This window comes from Anomalospiza imberbis, chromosome 14, assembly GCF_031753505.1.
Source record: "Anomalospiza imberbis isolate Cuckoo-Finch-1a 21T00152 chromosome 14, ASM3175350v1, whole genome shotgun sequence".
In the NCBI taxonomy this organism is placed as follows: Eukaryota; Metazoa; Chordata; class Aves; order Passeriformes; family Viduidae; genus Anomalospiza; species Anomalospiza imberbis.
Window position 1 is genome coordinate 81,759 of NC_089694.1, and position 13,568 is coordinate 95,326.

General features: G+C 41.3%; 1 protein-coding gene across 2 annotated transcripts; it reads left to right on the forward strand.

Moving 5' to 3' along the window:
* The first annotated feature begins 1,399 nt into the window (after positions 1-1,399).
* Positions 1,400-9,560, forward strand: VGLL1 (vestigial like family member 1). Of its 2 annotated transcripts, none has more exons than XM_068204507.1 (5): positions 1,400-3,737; positions 4,335-4,540; positions 5,149-5,568; positions 7,653-7,712; positions 8,341-9,560. In XM_068204507.1, exons 2-5 carry the CDS (start codon positions 4,354-4,356, stop codon positions 8,379-8,381), a joined length of 708 nt encoding a protein of 235 aa, XP_068060608.1. In that variant the 5' UTR covers positions 1,400-3,737; positions 4,335-4,353; the 3' UTR covers positions 8,382-9,560. The 2 variants fall into 2 exon arrangements, with proteins under 2 accessions (XP_068060608.1, XP_068060609.1); XM_068204508.1 differs by having other exon boundaries at positions 1,409-3,737; positions 5,152-5,568.
* Positions 9,561-13,568: the final 4,008 nt, after the last annotated feature.

The window sequence follows — 13,568 nt, forward strand, 5'->3', positions numbered from 1 at the left end:
CCTGTACTGAAGAGTAGGGACTGAAATCCCATTTTACACTGTAGTCCTTTCTAGGATCTTTAAATTTTTGCCATCTTAACCTGAGGAGAGCTTTAACTGTCAGCATGAGAGGAAGATCTCAAATAAGGTCTTGAAAAGCTTTAGCAGAGGAAATCTGCTGTATGAGACACTTTAGAAAAGGGAGTCAGAAGGAGGAATGGAGATGTTGAAGACTTGCCCTGCTGGTGGACTGGAATCCAGTCTGTCTCACAATGAAAATGTGTTTACGCAAACAGTGTGTCAATAAAAGACTAAGCACCGTCACAGCAACTCTCCCAGCCTGGTAGTTAAGTTCTGGGAAGGGCAGAGGGTGGATTCATATGTATTTAGGCAGAGGGAATTGGATTGTGCTCTCCAGCTTTCTGGGTGAATAAACAAACTCCTAAGCTACTCTGTAAAAGACAGTGTCACCAGTTTGGTGACTAGTTACTGGCAAGTTTGACCCTGTTTCAGGTTTTCTGGAATGGCTGAAATTTGCTAAATTAGGTAAACTTGCTACAAAAAAACCTGAACTCTTGCCTGCTGCAGCCCTTACAGAACAAGAATGATTTTTTTTTTTCCCTGTAGTTATTAAAACAGATCCAGCAAAGAAGAGTGAGAAAATTTATTATTCAGTTTATCTGGGTTGGAAACAGGTGTTTTTCTCATAGGTGTTTGTTGTTACTAATTTAAGAGTGAGTATTCTGTAACATAAAAAAAGTCCTTTATCATCCTGCGCAAGTTTGTTCAGTGACATATCTTATTTGTCATCTTACTCCAAACTTTTCCAAAGTCCACAGTATCTTCTTTATTGTGTATACATTGTCATAAAAAAACCCCAAACAAACCTAAACCTATTTACAATCCTATTTTCCTCATTCCTGAAACCTCCTAACCTGGTTGACTCGTTGGAGTGCATTTCATGCATTCTTAGCAGATAGGCTGAAGGAAACGCCTCGTTTCGCGCAGCTGGAGGCTAGAAAGTGTAGGGAGTTCATGAACGTGGCTTGTCTTCTTGCTGCAGTGCATGCAGAGCTGGCCAGACCCAGGAGGGATCCCGACCTGCTGGACACAGTATGAGTGTCCCACATCTGGAAAATCTGACTGATGTGACGCTGCTGCTGACAGTAAGTTAAGGTAGGAGAATTCACTGACTTCCTCAAATGTTCCCTTACTAGACAAATAACTTGATAAGAGGGAATGCCTGCTTGTTAAATTGTGGTTTAATACTTGAGAAGTGAGGGTCTTTTTTGTTTTTCAAACTGGTTTGAGCAACATGAAATCAAGAATGAAGAGTTCCCTATCAGGTGCTCCCGTGCTGATAAATTAATACTGCTGGCAAGAGTGGGGAATGTGAAAAATATTGTGAAGTATTAGGTCTTTTGGTGAGCTGTCAACAGCCACCACTCTTAAGCCTGTGTTGACCATGGGTCCTTGTCCACTTGAAGGAGAAATAACTTGGACAAATACTTGCACTATTTTGCCATTATTAACCCATTCTAAGAGTAATGAGATATGAGCTGAGTCCATTTCATCCTTAGCTCCACTTCTACTCTATTTTGACAGTGGTTTGTGTCAGACACAAGTTGGAAGGATTTCTGCCTTTTGCAGACCTTGTGCTGGATGATGGAATAATAAGAAGTTCAGGTAATGAAGACTGCTGCAAATTCACGTCCCGTCTCCTGGGACATTAGAATCCTTATGCCCATATGATCACTGAGAGGATTGAGATGTAACCTAGATTATGCCCAGCCTTCCTCTGCCTACTTGTTGGAAATTGCAAGAGATTTTTAAGGGCAACACTGGGAAAAAAGAGATAAATGACCTTTTTTTCTTTAAAATATATTATTTTTTCAGCATTTTAAATGGTCACAGTCACACAAGCTGCTGCACACAAATAAAGGATGCTAAAGGAGCCCAGAAGTAATGCCAGGAGCTAGTTAAGCATGTTAATAAAGTGGTACAAAGACATATTGGCTTGTACTGAGTGAAGAACGATAAAAACTGATCTGAGCCAGCGCTAATGCTTCCTAAATTGTATGCTGATGTGTAGTGCTGGCGCAGAGTAGGAAAAGCTACTTTGCTTCTTGCTGTGAAGATGACTCCTTGTCCTTTCTCAGGCCATCTGGTTGCTCATGTTTTGCCAAACTTTCACTTCTTGGATTGGAATTTTCAATGGCAAGTGTTGGCCCCCGGCTGAGCAATCACAAAGTTCCCTAACCCAAATCACAGCATGCTTTGTAAAACAAGACTGAGAAAAACCAGCGTCTATTCCTGTGCTTGAATTCCTTCCAGTTGTGTGGCCGGGTTGTGCTAGTTCCTGCTTCCCCTCATGGACCTTGGAAAGGTGCCTGTAAATTGGGAGGAAGTGTTTCTTTAAGTTTTCTATGTCTGGGAAAGCTGGGTCAGTTTTAAAGTTGTGAAAGATTGTCTTCTGAATCAGTGTGTGACCTTGCAGTCCTGCTCCCACTGCTGTATTTAGGTGAATCTAGGAGGATGGGGCAAAGCAATAGAAATTTTAAAATAAGGGCTAAGGAGCTCCTGAATTTGGCCATGAGTTAGCAGTTGGTGACAGGAGATTAGGGCTGGCTGAGCAAGTGACCATGAGTCAGGGAGAATTGAACAGAGCACATGGTGCTGGGAGATGGTCACAAACAAGCAAAACTAAATATGGAAGCAAATAATAAACATGGACAAGAAGTTTTTAGGTCAAGGTTTAAGCATTAGAATGGGAATAGATTATGGTTTAACAACCTTAATCCTCATGTTTCCTAATACTTTCTGAATACTTGTCTTGCTGCCTGAGCACTTTTTTTCACGTGCAAGAAAATTCTGAGAAACCATTTGAAGGCAGATTTCACAGGCACTTCAGGGTATCCTTTGAGACACAGATGAGTGCAGTGTTTATTAGGAAGCTTCTGAGGATTAGGGGATGTATGACTAGGAAAGAAATCAGATGAATGGATTGAACTGGGTTAAGCAGTGGTGTGTATTGCAGAGTTAGTTTGATGGAAACACAAATCTAATGATTCATGAGGTTTTATGTGGTACAGCTGGCTACTGGCTAAAGGTTGCCCTGATGTCTGAAAAATAACAGCCTTCCTTTTGCTACCAAGGTAAATCAATTATACTATGCAGTGTTGTGAGCTGACAATGAGCCTGGAAAATTGAATAGAAACAGCAGGCACTTCACTGCATTTGTAGCCTAAGCCTTGATAAATATGATTTTGATTAGAGCACGACTTGTGAGCTCTGGCTGGGAACTTGCTCCCTTTGGCCAGAAACTGTACAAATGCATGAAAATGATGCTTCTCCAGGGCAAGCAGTGACATTCCTTGTCCTACTCTTACCATACCTGTCAGCAGAGATTTTTAAAGAGAACAAAAAGGAGTCTTACAGTCTCCTGTTGACTTCCTGCAAACTATTTTAGTGTAGCTCCTGCCTTATACCTCAAAGTTCTGGTCAACCCACAGTGTGTGTTTTAGCAGTCTTGCTTCAAAGTTTTAAGCAGCTGGCAGAACCACCATGTTCCTAGGTAAGTTGTTTCAAACAAGAAAAGGTTATTTCTTTTGTTGTTGTTTTGTGGTGTTTTTTTACTTGAATTTGCCATGATTTGAATTTCCAATAATTTAATCTGAATGTCTCTTTCCAACAGGCAAAGCAACTAATTATTCTTAGAAGTCTTTCTGTTTTGGAGATCTGTGCTGACAGTGATTAAGGTACTTCAGACTTTACCTTATCTAAAACTATTATTTTCAGCTCTAATGTAGTATAGTGGGGTTTGGGGTTTTTGTTGCTCTTTTTTTTTTTTTTTCACTCTGTTATTGTTTTTTGAACAACACAAAAACCTAAATTGGACAAAGCATTTTGATAAGTTCACCCTGAACTTTATTCAGGGATAGTGCCACCTCTAAATTATTTTTTTAAGTATTTCAGTTCTTCCAGAGGGCACATTTGCACAGTACTACATCCTAAGCCCAGACTTACAAAGTCAGGGTGAGAAATGAAAGCTGGTGGGTAGATGTGCCCATTCTGTCCAAGTATTTCACTTTAGAAGTATCTAATAAGAAAATCAATAAAGAAGAGGTTCATGGAAAAATCAGAAAAACAGAGAATCTAATCCTACTAATAAGTGTTCTTCTGGCCCCTACCATTTTTGGGAGGAAGCTGGGCTCACCACTCACTAGGCAGTTGAAGTTGAATATTGTCTCTTTGACCTGTCTGTTTTTTTGTGGTGGTTTGTTTTCAGTTTTTTTTTTTTTTTTTTTTTTTTTTTTTTTTTTTTTTTGTTTGGTTTGTTTTGTTTTGTTTTGCAGAAACTGTTGGCCATTGGAAATGGAAGAAACAAGGAAGCTTTCCCCAAAGCTGAGTAAAAGCAAAGAGCCTGTGAAAACAGAATGGGGATCTCAGAGCGTGGTGTTCACATATTTCCAAGGGGACATTAACAGCATGGTAGATGAACATTTTTCTAGAGCTCTCAGCAATGCCAAGAACCCCCAAGACCTGAGCACAAAGCACAAGGGTGAGACTGTTGTCCTGAAAAACGGAGAGCTCCTTTCCATATGCTGCTGTTGGATGAGGATGACTGGCTTTTACTAAGGAATTTAAGATCCCTTGAGCTTAAATGTGAAATTGTGTGCAAATAGAAAACAAGAGAATCATACTTGTAAAGCCCAAGGCTATGTAGCTTGGAATTTCTGGGTAAATCCCTGTGATTACTGGAGTGATTCCTAAGCTTTCCATGGACCTGTTGGCAGGACTAGGTCATCATTTTCCAGCCAAGTGTCCCCATCACTGCTGGATGCAGTAAGTGCATTATGACTGAAGTTATCATCTTCACAAAAATATATTTGTCTAAGCTTGCAGCTGTCAAAAACCTGCCTAAGTTGGTGGTTGTGTAGTACACATACTACAGTAGAAATACTTAGTAGAAAGATTGGTGGTGGTTTAATCTGCTTTTATTATGAATTTGTGGTTGATTTTTAAGATTAAAAGCACTAAAGTGATTTTGTATTTCTGTAAAAATGAATATGCAATCTGGTAGCATTCCCTTAGAAGTCCACTGGAATTTGCCTTGGGAAAAAAGTAAGAATTGATGAGACTTCAGATGCTTTTTTTTCTCTTTTTAAGTAGACAGCATGTCTCCCCATCAGTGGAATTTCTCTTCGCATTGCTACAAACCATATCCATCATCTTCTTCAACAAGCATGGCAAATTCTGCTCTGAATTTTTCTGCTGCTGGTGTGGTAGGCCAGTGCCAGCCATTGTCTCTGCGGAGTCATCCAGCTCAACTTACAGACTTATGGCCCTTCCCTCCAGCTGGGACTCCCAGTGTCACTGGTTCAGTGTATCCTCACACCCTCCCTGACCTGCATGCAGCCGATGAGCTGATCTCTGACAGGAAATACAGTTCTCTTCTTGGCCTTCTGCAACAGGAAAGATGCTTAACATCCATGCAAGAATGCACCGTGAAGCAACACTCAAGTTCTGCTTGTATGACTGGACCTGTGAGGTTACAAAATATGAGTCAAAGTTCAGCTCCTGGAGGAGGTAAGAAAATACTATCACTTTATTCTTTGGTGACATCTGATGTAAAGTAACAGAATAATGCCATCTGTTTCTAAGCTTTTCAAGCCAGATCCAACTTCTGGCAAACTCACAGAAATCTTTTACAGTAGATAACCCTGATATGTACTGTGGTACTTGGAATCAATTAGTCATATAGGATGGGTTAATCAAAAAATGTGCAAAAAATTGGGCCTACTCACACAATATTTCACCTTCTGGCTTACATTGGGGAGACATTTAAAGTGGCTATAAGCATTATTCATAGTGCTATCTTAATCTCTAATGCGCATGGGTGTTAGGTGTGGTGTATACCAGATGCTCCCTCATTGGGACCAGAAGAGGGTGGCCAGCAACGATCCCTGAGCAGCCTCTCTTACTGTGCAGGCTGTTAATTATGTTCTGAGTACAGGGTGGGAAACTGCAGCCCTTACCAGCATGGCCAGGGGTTTTTCTCCCTCCCAGTCTCTGTCTGTAGCTGGAATGGTGAGGGTACAGGGTCTGGTGGACCAGCCTTGCCTTGTCTCCTGGCTAAGAGCTCCCTGCCAGAAAGTGCTGCTGCCCTGCCTGCTGAAGGCTATGTCTGCTCCCTGCAGATTTCCCAGAGCTAATGCAATTCACACGGTGATGATTGTTGCTTTATCCTCAATTACTAGGAATCCCAATCCTAGGTACTACCAGTGCACAGCAGAAAGATGCCTGAAGTTCATTTATGTCCCCACAGCATATAGATCTACTGGATAAAATTGCTCTCTTGTGAGTAATTCTGCCTTTGATAAGGTCTCTGGGGTCAGGCTTCCTGACCAAAGTGCTGATGCCCATTGGGGTATATCTGCATTGCTGTTCCTGGGCATTCCCCAGTCAGGCAGCTTGACACTGGTCTGCAAGGAAAAGGGCTGTGAAATAGCTTAGGGAGTCTTCTGGAAAAATACAGTGCGTTCTTCCTGGTACTTCTAAACAAAAAACATTGGGCATGTGAAGAAGCAATCCTGAGGCTTAGGTTTTGAAAAATAAGCAGCTGTGAAATACCTCCGGGTTACCAAGTTTCGAAACTGCATCTGCAGGAATTTGCCAGAATGTGGGCTAAAGGCTGCCTGCAGAGACAAGCAGGAGTTTATCTACAGTTCCTCTTTTGAGGATACAACAGATCTATGTTGTTTTGAGGACCCTGACTGTACGTGTTTTGCTAACTCATTACTGCTAGAATGTCTAATGCCTGTCTGTGTCTTTTGATGTTAAAAGGAGAGTGTCTGTATCTTCAGCTGGAATGCAAACTTTCTGCTCATGGTATATGAGCAGAGGTTTTCTGTATGTATTGCATACGCACTCACCCTAGACTTTGTGTAGGTGATGAATGAGAGTTTAATTTCTTTAAAGATGCTGTCTGAACTGGGATCTCATTTAAGAACAAGGTAAGGTGCCCTCTTCCCCCAAGGGGGCAATGTGAGCCTATCAAGGCTTGGGAGCCCCAGGAACAGACTCCTTCAGAAAAAGAGCTATTTCATTAAATTAGTCTTGTGTTCATAACAGGGAAGTACTGCTAACAACAATGGACTTTTTTCCCCCAAAATTCAGAAAGAAAATGAGTGAGGAAAAAATTGATAAGGAAATTAAACAGTTCAGTATTCCCCAGCCATTACCAATTAAAGTTGTTTCTTTCAGGATGTATACAGGGCCTTTCTGAATATTCGGGAGCCTCTAAGCACCACACATGTAACACCATCCTTGTGATTATCAAACAACCCAACAAGGATCATAAGAAATGGCTGATCCATGTTCACAGGGAGTATTTGGCAAATCCCTAGGATGTGTACATTTAGTTCCGTTGTAGGAGTCCTTGTTTCCTGTCTCTCTCTGTTAAATATACTTCTCATTGGTCTGTGTCATGTTTAAGAACAGCTGATATTTATATTTATGAAAGTGTATATTGCTGTGCCAGACAGAGCTCTTCAGCACCTGTGCTATAGGCTGGGCTGCAAAAGCACAAGGTTTCTTTACTAACTACTGTCTACTTTTAGCTCTGTGCTGAATCTCTGCTCATCCCCAGTATTTTTAATTTTTTTTTCAAGAGAGGAAATCAAGCTCTTACCAAGGCTCAGAAAATCCCAGTGTAAGCCATGCCACTGCAGGTGAGTAAAGAAACCAGCAGATTTAGAACAAATCAGACAGCAGCCTTGCTTATGCATGTAGCATTAAAGATTTTCCTTGTTTGCTTTTGTATTTCAAAAGCTCATTTTTTCCCCAGACAGAACCACCACCTCCCATAACTACATTAACAAAGAAGAAAAAAAAACCATTACATTATATTAAAATGGCATACATGGGGATTTTTATACCCCATCTATCTTAGTTTTTGTGCGTATACCTTCAGGCTGCCATTTCACAATGCCTGTTTTGCACTTGCTGTCCCAGTTTCAGATCCCAGAAAGATAGAACAGCTCTTGCTTTGTACCTCAAGCATGCATGTGGTAGCACTGCTGCAGCTTGCACCAACAAACCCACCATACTGCTGGGTGAGTTGTTCTAAGAAATTATTCCCAAAGCATTTGGGCTTCCTTATTTTTATTAGTCTCTTGATACTGGTCATACCCCATTGTTGGTTCTTTGATGTGCAATGTTTTGGGGATACTTTGAAGAGGTTGTTCTAGTAAGAATTCTTTTGCACCAAACCCAAAGGTGCAATTTTGTGTGCACAACATCTTAAGAGGTTGCAAGGACTGTGCTGTTTGACTGTCCTGATGCTGCTGTGTCTTTCAGGTATTCATATTCATGACAGAAGACGAGATTTGTACTTCTAGCAACTGAATGTTTCTACTTAGTTCTGAAAGAGAAAGTTATTTGTGTGAACTTTTATTATTTGCAACTGTGAATCAAGAAGAAATGAGCTGCAGCTGTCCTGTGTTTTTTCTCTCAGCTGGAAGAATACATGTACTATTTACTGTTTGGGGAATGACAAAATAATCCTTTTCTATACAGTAAACAATTTCTAATGTTAGTGGTATTAACCTGGCAGTATGTTTGTTGTGGCAATATATTGTCTATTTAAGGCTTTTCATGTAGCCCACTTGAAATGACTCCTGCCCTTTTTAATCTTTGTGTTTATTAATTTACCACCTCCTGATAAGAAGTGCAATTCTTATCAATGCAGCTGATAACCCATAAGTGCATAAATTAGTAAGTTAGCATAAATTCAATGCTGCAACTTCTTAGCTTGATTTGATATCTCTGTATTGTTTAAAACAGTCTTAGGCCACTGGCAAGAGACTAGAACCACAGGCCAGCAAAGCACATTCTTTATGTTTCGAAAGTGCTGCAATTTATGACCATACTTGCAATTCCTAGGGATACTCTTCAGAAGGTATATAATATACTTTTGCCTGAAGGCTCTGTTTTGCCCTCTCACTAATGTATCATCATCCTCTAGAAAGCAGTGAATTCATAGTAGCTCTAAGAGGAAAACTTGATTCTCATTGGGTGCAATTAAAATACCTTTCAGCACAGTCTGCGGGTAGGAGTGTTCTATTTTCCCAGCCTCTCTGCAGATGCAAGAGATTCTTTTTGTAAATAAGCTCTGTGGGTTTATTTTTTCCTTCTCTATTGGTTATGCATTAATACAATATAACAGAGCATGATTAGCTTTTCCTGACAGCTTTATGTAGTTGCTGAAGGCAATTTGATCTTTGAGATGGCAGAGCTTGTGATTTTTATAGAACAAATCCTGAGCTGGTATAAATGTTTATGACTGTTACATCAGATATCTCTGCTGCCACAGCTCTAGTTATAACACCTTGTTTAATTTTATAAATAATATGAGTTTAGCAACATCAGGTGTTTATGGTACTAATTTACAAACTGAGATTTTTAAAGGAATTATTTTTTTTAACTTTACAAGTTTGCTCCAGTAGTTACATGTTCTACATCAATCTGAGATCACAAGGGGAGCTGTTTTAACTAAACTAATAAAAGATACACCAATGTCCTGTCTTGCTATAGATGAGCACTGAAAAAAAACCCCACTCCTTTTTAATATTTCTACAAAAATCCCTTTCTTCTCTTTTGAGTTTACAAATAGTTCTCCAAGTAGTTTTGTTTTGTTATCCCAAGTCACTAATTACCCGATTTTTAAGGCTACATGGTAATATAATCTGACTTCATCAACGGGCCAAAGCAAAGATTTCCAACCTGCATTGTGTACATCTGTCTTACTGGCATGTACTATAATTTTAGTGAATTATAATTCTATCGCTTAAATTTATTGAATTTTTTTTTTTTTTTACTTCGTCTTCCATTCCTTCCAAAGGAAAATGCTTATATAATTTCTCTGCAAGGTCTGAAAAGACAGTCTATTTAAATGCTCTTAAATGTAAGTGCTTCCCTTGGGAGGCTGGCAATATTCAAGATGACTTACAAAGCCCTTGGTTCTGGTGAATCAGACAAGTGGGGTTGGACGGTGTGGGGGGAAAAAAACCCTTTGTTTTTAAATGCGTGTCCCTTATTGCAAGAACATGGCTTTTAGAGGAATGAGGATGGAATAGAGGGCTGTGGCACAGAGGCTCTGCTACTCTGGCATTTTGTCTTACACCACCACAGCACCATGCACCAGAGTGCGCCCAGGTTTATGGCATCTCACTGCTCTTCTGTAATAAACATAATTAACCCATCACTACAATTTGCCTTTAATGATTTAATATAAGAGAGTTTTGAACATTTCACAGCAGTTTTCTACATCAGGTAGGCTTTTCTTTATACATGCATAGATTAAAACAATATAGATATACATATAGGCTTCTCTAGAATATTGTTTGTCTGGAGTGGAGTGTTTCTTGCTTTCCAGCCTAGATGTTGCTGTGTTCCTGTGCTGCCCTGCTGCTGTTATGCTCCAGTGACTGTCTTCACTCCCATTCAACGTGTACTCTCCTTGCTGGCAATGACTTGGCAACTGGGATACTGCACCCAGCAGCTGCCATCTGGTACTTTCCAGTTATCTTTGGTCCCTCCTCTGAATGCAGCAATCCTGGACGTGATGGGAGAAGGAATGCTGGATGTTCCCCTTTCAACAGCTTCTGATCCCCTGAATGCCAATGGACCTCTGCAGAGACCATTCCAAAGGGTAGACAGGGGCCAGGTGTTACATCCCTGTAAGTGTTCAAAAAGTGTGTGGATGGGGCTCTCAGGGCTGTGGTTTAATGGTGAACACAGTGCTGGGTTAATGGTTGGATTTGATGATCTGGGAGGTCTTTCCAACCCATAATGATTTTATGATTTTCTATTAATTTACTGACCCTGTGAGAAACCACTACTTGCATTTAATTGTGTGTCCTCTAGTCCAGGAGTAACTTGTTTGCACAGATGGTTTTTCTGATGGACAGATGAGATGCCAACTACATACTTTATGAGCTCTGGTCAGAGATTAATGCATCTCTGAGATGCATTAGTCTCAGAGATTGATGTCAAGCACTGGATATACCTGCCCTGTGTGGAGTCTAGGACTTTTTTTACTCAGCTGCAGGAATGGATGTTCATTTTTTACACCATGTCTGTCCCAGGACACAGACACTTTGCAGGCGCCTTGCTTTGACTCCTCGCGTGAGCTGGTTCTGGTCCAGGTCCTCCTCTGATGGTCAGAAAAACCTTGTGGGTGGCTGGGAGCAGCAAGCTGGCTTAGCTACTCCACCCTGCTTTAGTCACTCATTAGCAGTGTTAAAAATAGCCCCAGACTGCTGTGACAAACAAGAGAGATTCTTTTATTGTGAAAGAAAAACCTAAAGTGTTATATATATTAAAAAAAAAAAAAATAGGAATGCTCATCCCTTTCAAAGGGAACACAAGCTTTCATTTGCTTTCATTTCTCTACAGGTGTCAATTAATTTGTCTTATCCCAGGTAAGCAAGTGACACCTCATGTACCCATGTGGCATGCAGCCTTTAGTAAACACTCACTTGTTGCTGGAATTTTTTTCAGTCTTGTGGTTTTTAATCCCCTTTTCTGGCAGGCTTTACCAAGCATGGCAATCCTGGTCCAGGGTAAAAGTGTGATTGCACCACTTTGTTCTGTGCTCTGTTTTCCTGCAGTGCCTGGTTTAAAACATTGCATATTTTGGGCTCAGGGCTCTATTCCACTTAGCTGCTGACCCACTGAGAGTTTGGTTTGGTACTCCTCTGATCCAGCATACATCATTACACTTGGAAGATTTCAGCAGAAAACTGGTGGAAACTGGTGGTTTTGGTGCCTTGGTACCCGGGAGGGGTTTCGGTATCACAGGCCAGAGGGCTGTGTGTTACTGGTCTGACAATATTACTGCACAAGCAGCTGCACTGTGGTCATATGCTACAGATCACAATTTATTTACTGAGGAGGTACAAAACTAGCTGAGTGCTGGGCAGGCAACAGCTGTGCTTTCCAGGACAGCACAGAGGATGCTTTCAGGTGCCTGGAGTCATAATGGAGCTGGCTGAGCCAATGTGAGCCAACTCAGATGCGGTGTTCCCCAAAACAGGGTCCAGCAGGAGTGCCTAGGGTCCCCTGTGAGCCACTATGAACCTGGCTGAGCCCAATGCCAGGAATTCACTGCTGATTCATGCTGTCCCCCAGCCTGGTTTCTAGGTGGGGGTTAAGTTGGGTGCAACAAAGCCCTGAGAAAAGTGGCTGCTTCCCTGACCTTCATCCTCACCTCTGTACCCCCATCTCCTTCCATTGCCCCAGCCCAGGAGTTGCAAGCTCTGGATTTGTGTCTGACCAGGGACATTTGTGTTTCCCCCATCTGTCTTTCTCTTAAGGGTTAATGCTAGAAACAGCACAGGCTTATAAAAATATTATCAAGAAGCATTTCATTCTGGAATGCAGCAGTATTACAGCTCCTGCTTATGACCTTTCTACCTGAGATGGGGAAAAAAATAACAGCTCTTTCCCACACAAAAATAAAAAGTTTCTATGCTCAGAATTATAAAGCAATCAATTAGCTCCCAATACCATGTTTTCCCAGAGCGAGGTGTCACTCTAGATAGATCCTGCTGCCAAACAGAAAAACAAATTGAGTGGATGGAAGGAAACTGAATGTACTGAACACCCAAAGGGCATCTCTGGTGACTGAGCACAGCCTAAAATAATCCTGAACCAGCTGTCTGTTGGACACTGTCACCCTGAGCCTTGTGAGAAGTGCAGAAGCACCCATGCTCCATGGGCTTCATGTGAACTGCCCAAACATCAAGTCTCAAGCATGTGCAGGATAAATGATATATAAGAGAAGTTGACGTGCAGCTCCCCAGCCAAGGAACAACGTGTGCAGTCTGGGTGCTGTGCTCGACCCACTCCAGGGGAAAACACATCAGCTAATTAAAAGTGATGGGCAATAAGGAAAGTCCTCCAGCTGGACTTCTGGATGCATAAAGTTGTTTGTTTTTTCTTTCCAAGGTAGACTAAGTCGATTCTAAGGAAAACTTCCTGGCTTTAGTTAAGCTGTCACATAACCAAGATATTTGAGGCGTGTGATACTATCACAGTTCCACCCCACGTTGTTTGTTGGTGCTGGATTTGTGCCACATTTTAAGAAAATATTAGCACAAAAACACTCTTTTTTCCCCTCCTTTCCAAGGTTGCACTAATGACTGCTGACTGTAAGTGTGCAAGAACAATCAGGCATTATTTTGCATGCAAATGACAAAGAGACTGTGCTAGAAAAACAGCATTAAGGATTGTGCCACTTGTGGATGCCCAAGAACCGAGTTTGCTGCATAGCACAAAGGTGAGTGTTTTATTCTGAGTAAAAGAGATGGGGCAGGAGAGGCTGGGCCTGTTTCCACTCTGCTCCACGCAGGATTTAAGCACCCTCTTGCTGACACCTACATTTGCAAACAGAGCATGAAATGGTTGCCCAACACCTGCCCTGGACAATTGGGACTGTTTTTCTGGGTTTGTTCAAATCTGTCGGATCAGGATCATGGCTGCACCACTGTTTCTTGCAAAAAATGATTACAGAGAATTCAGTT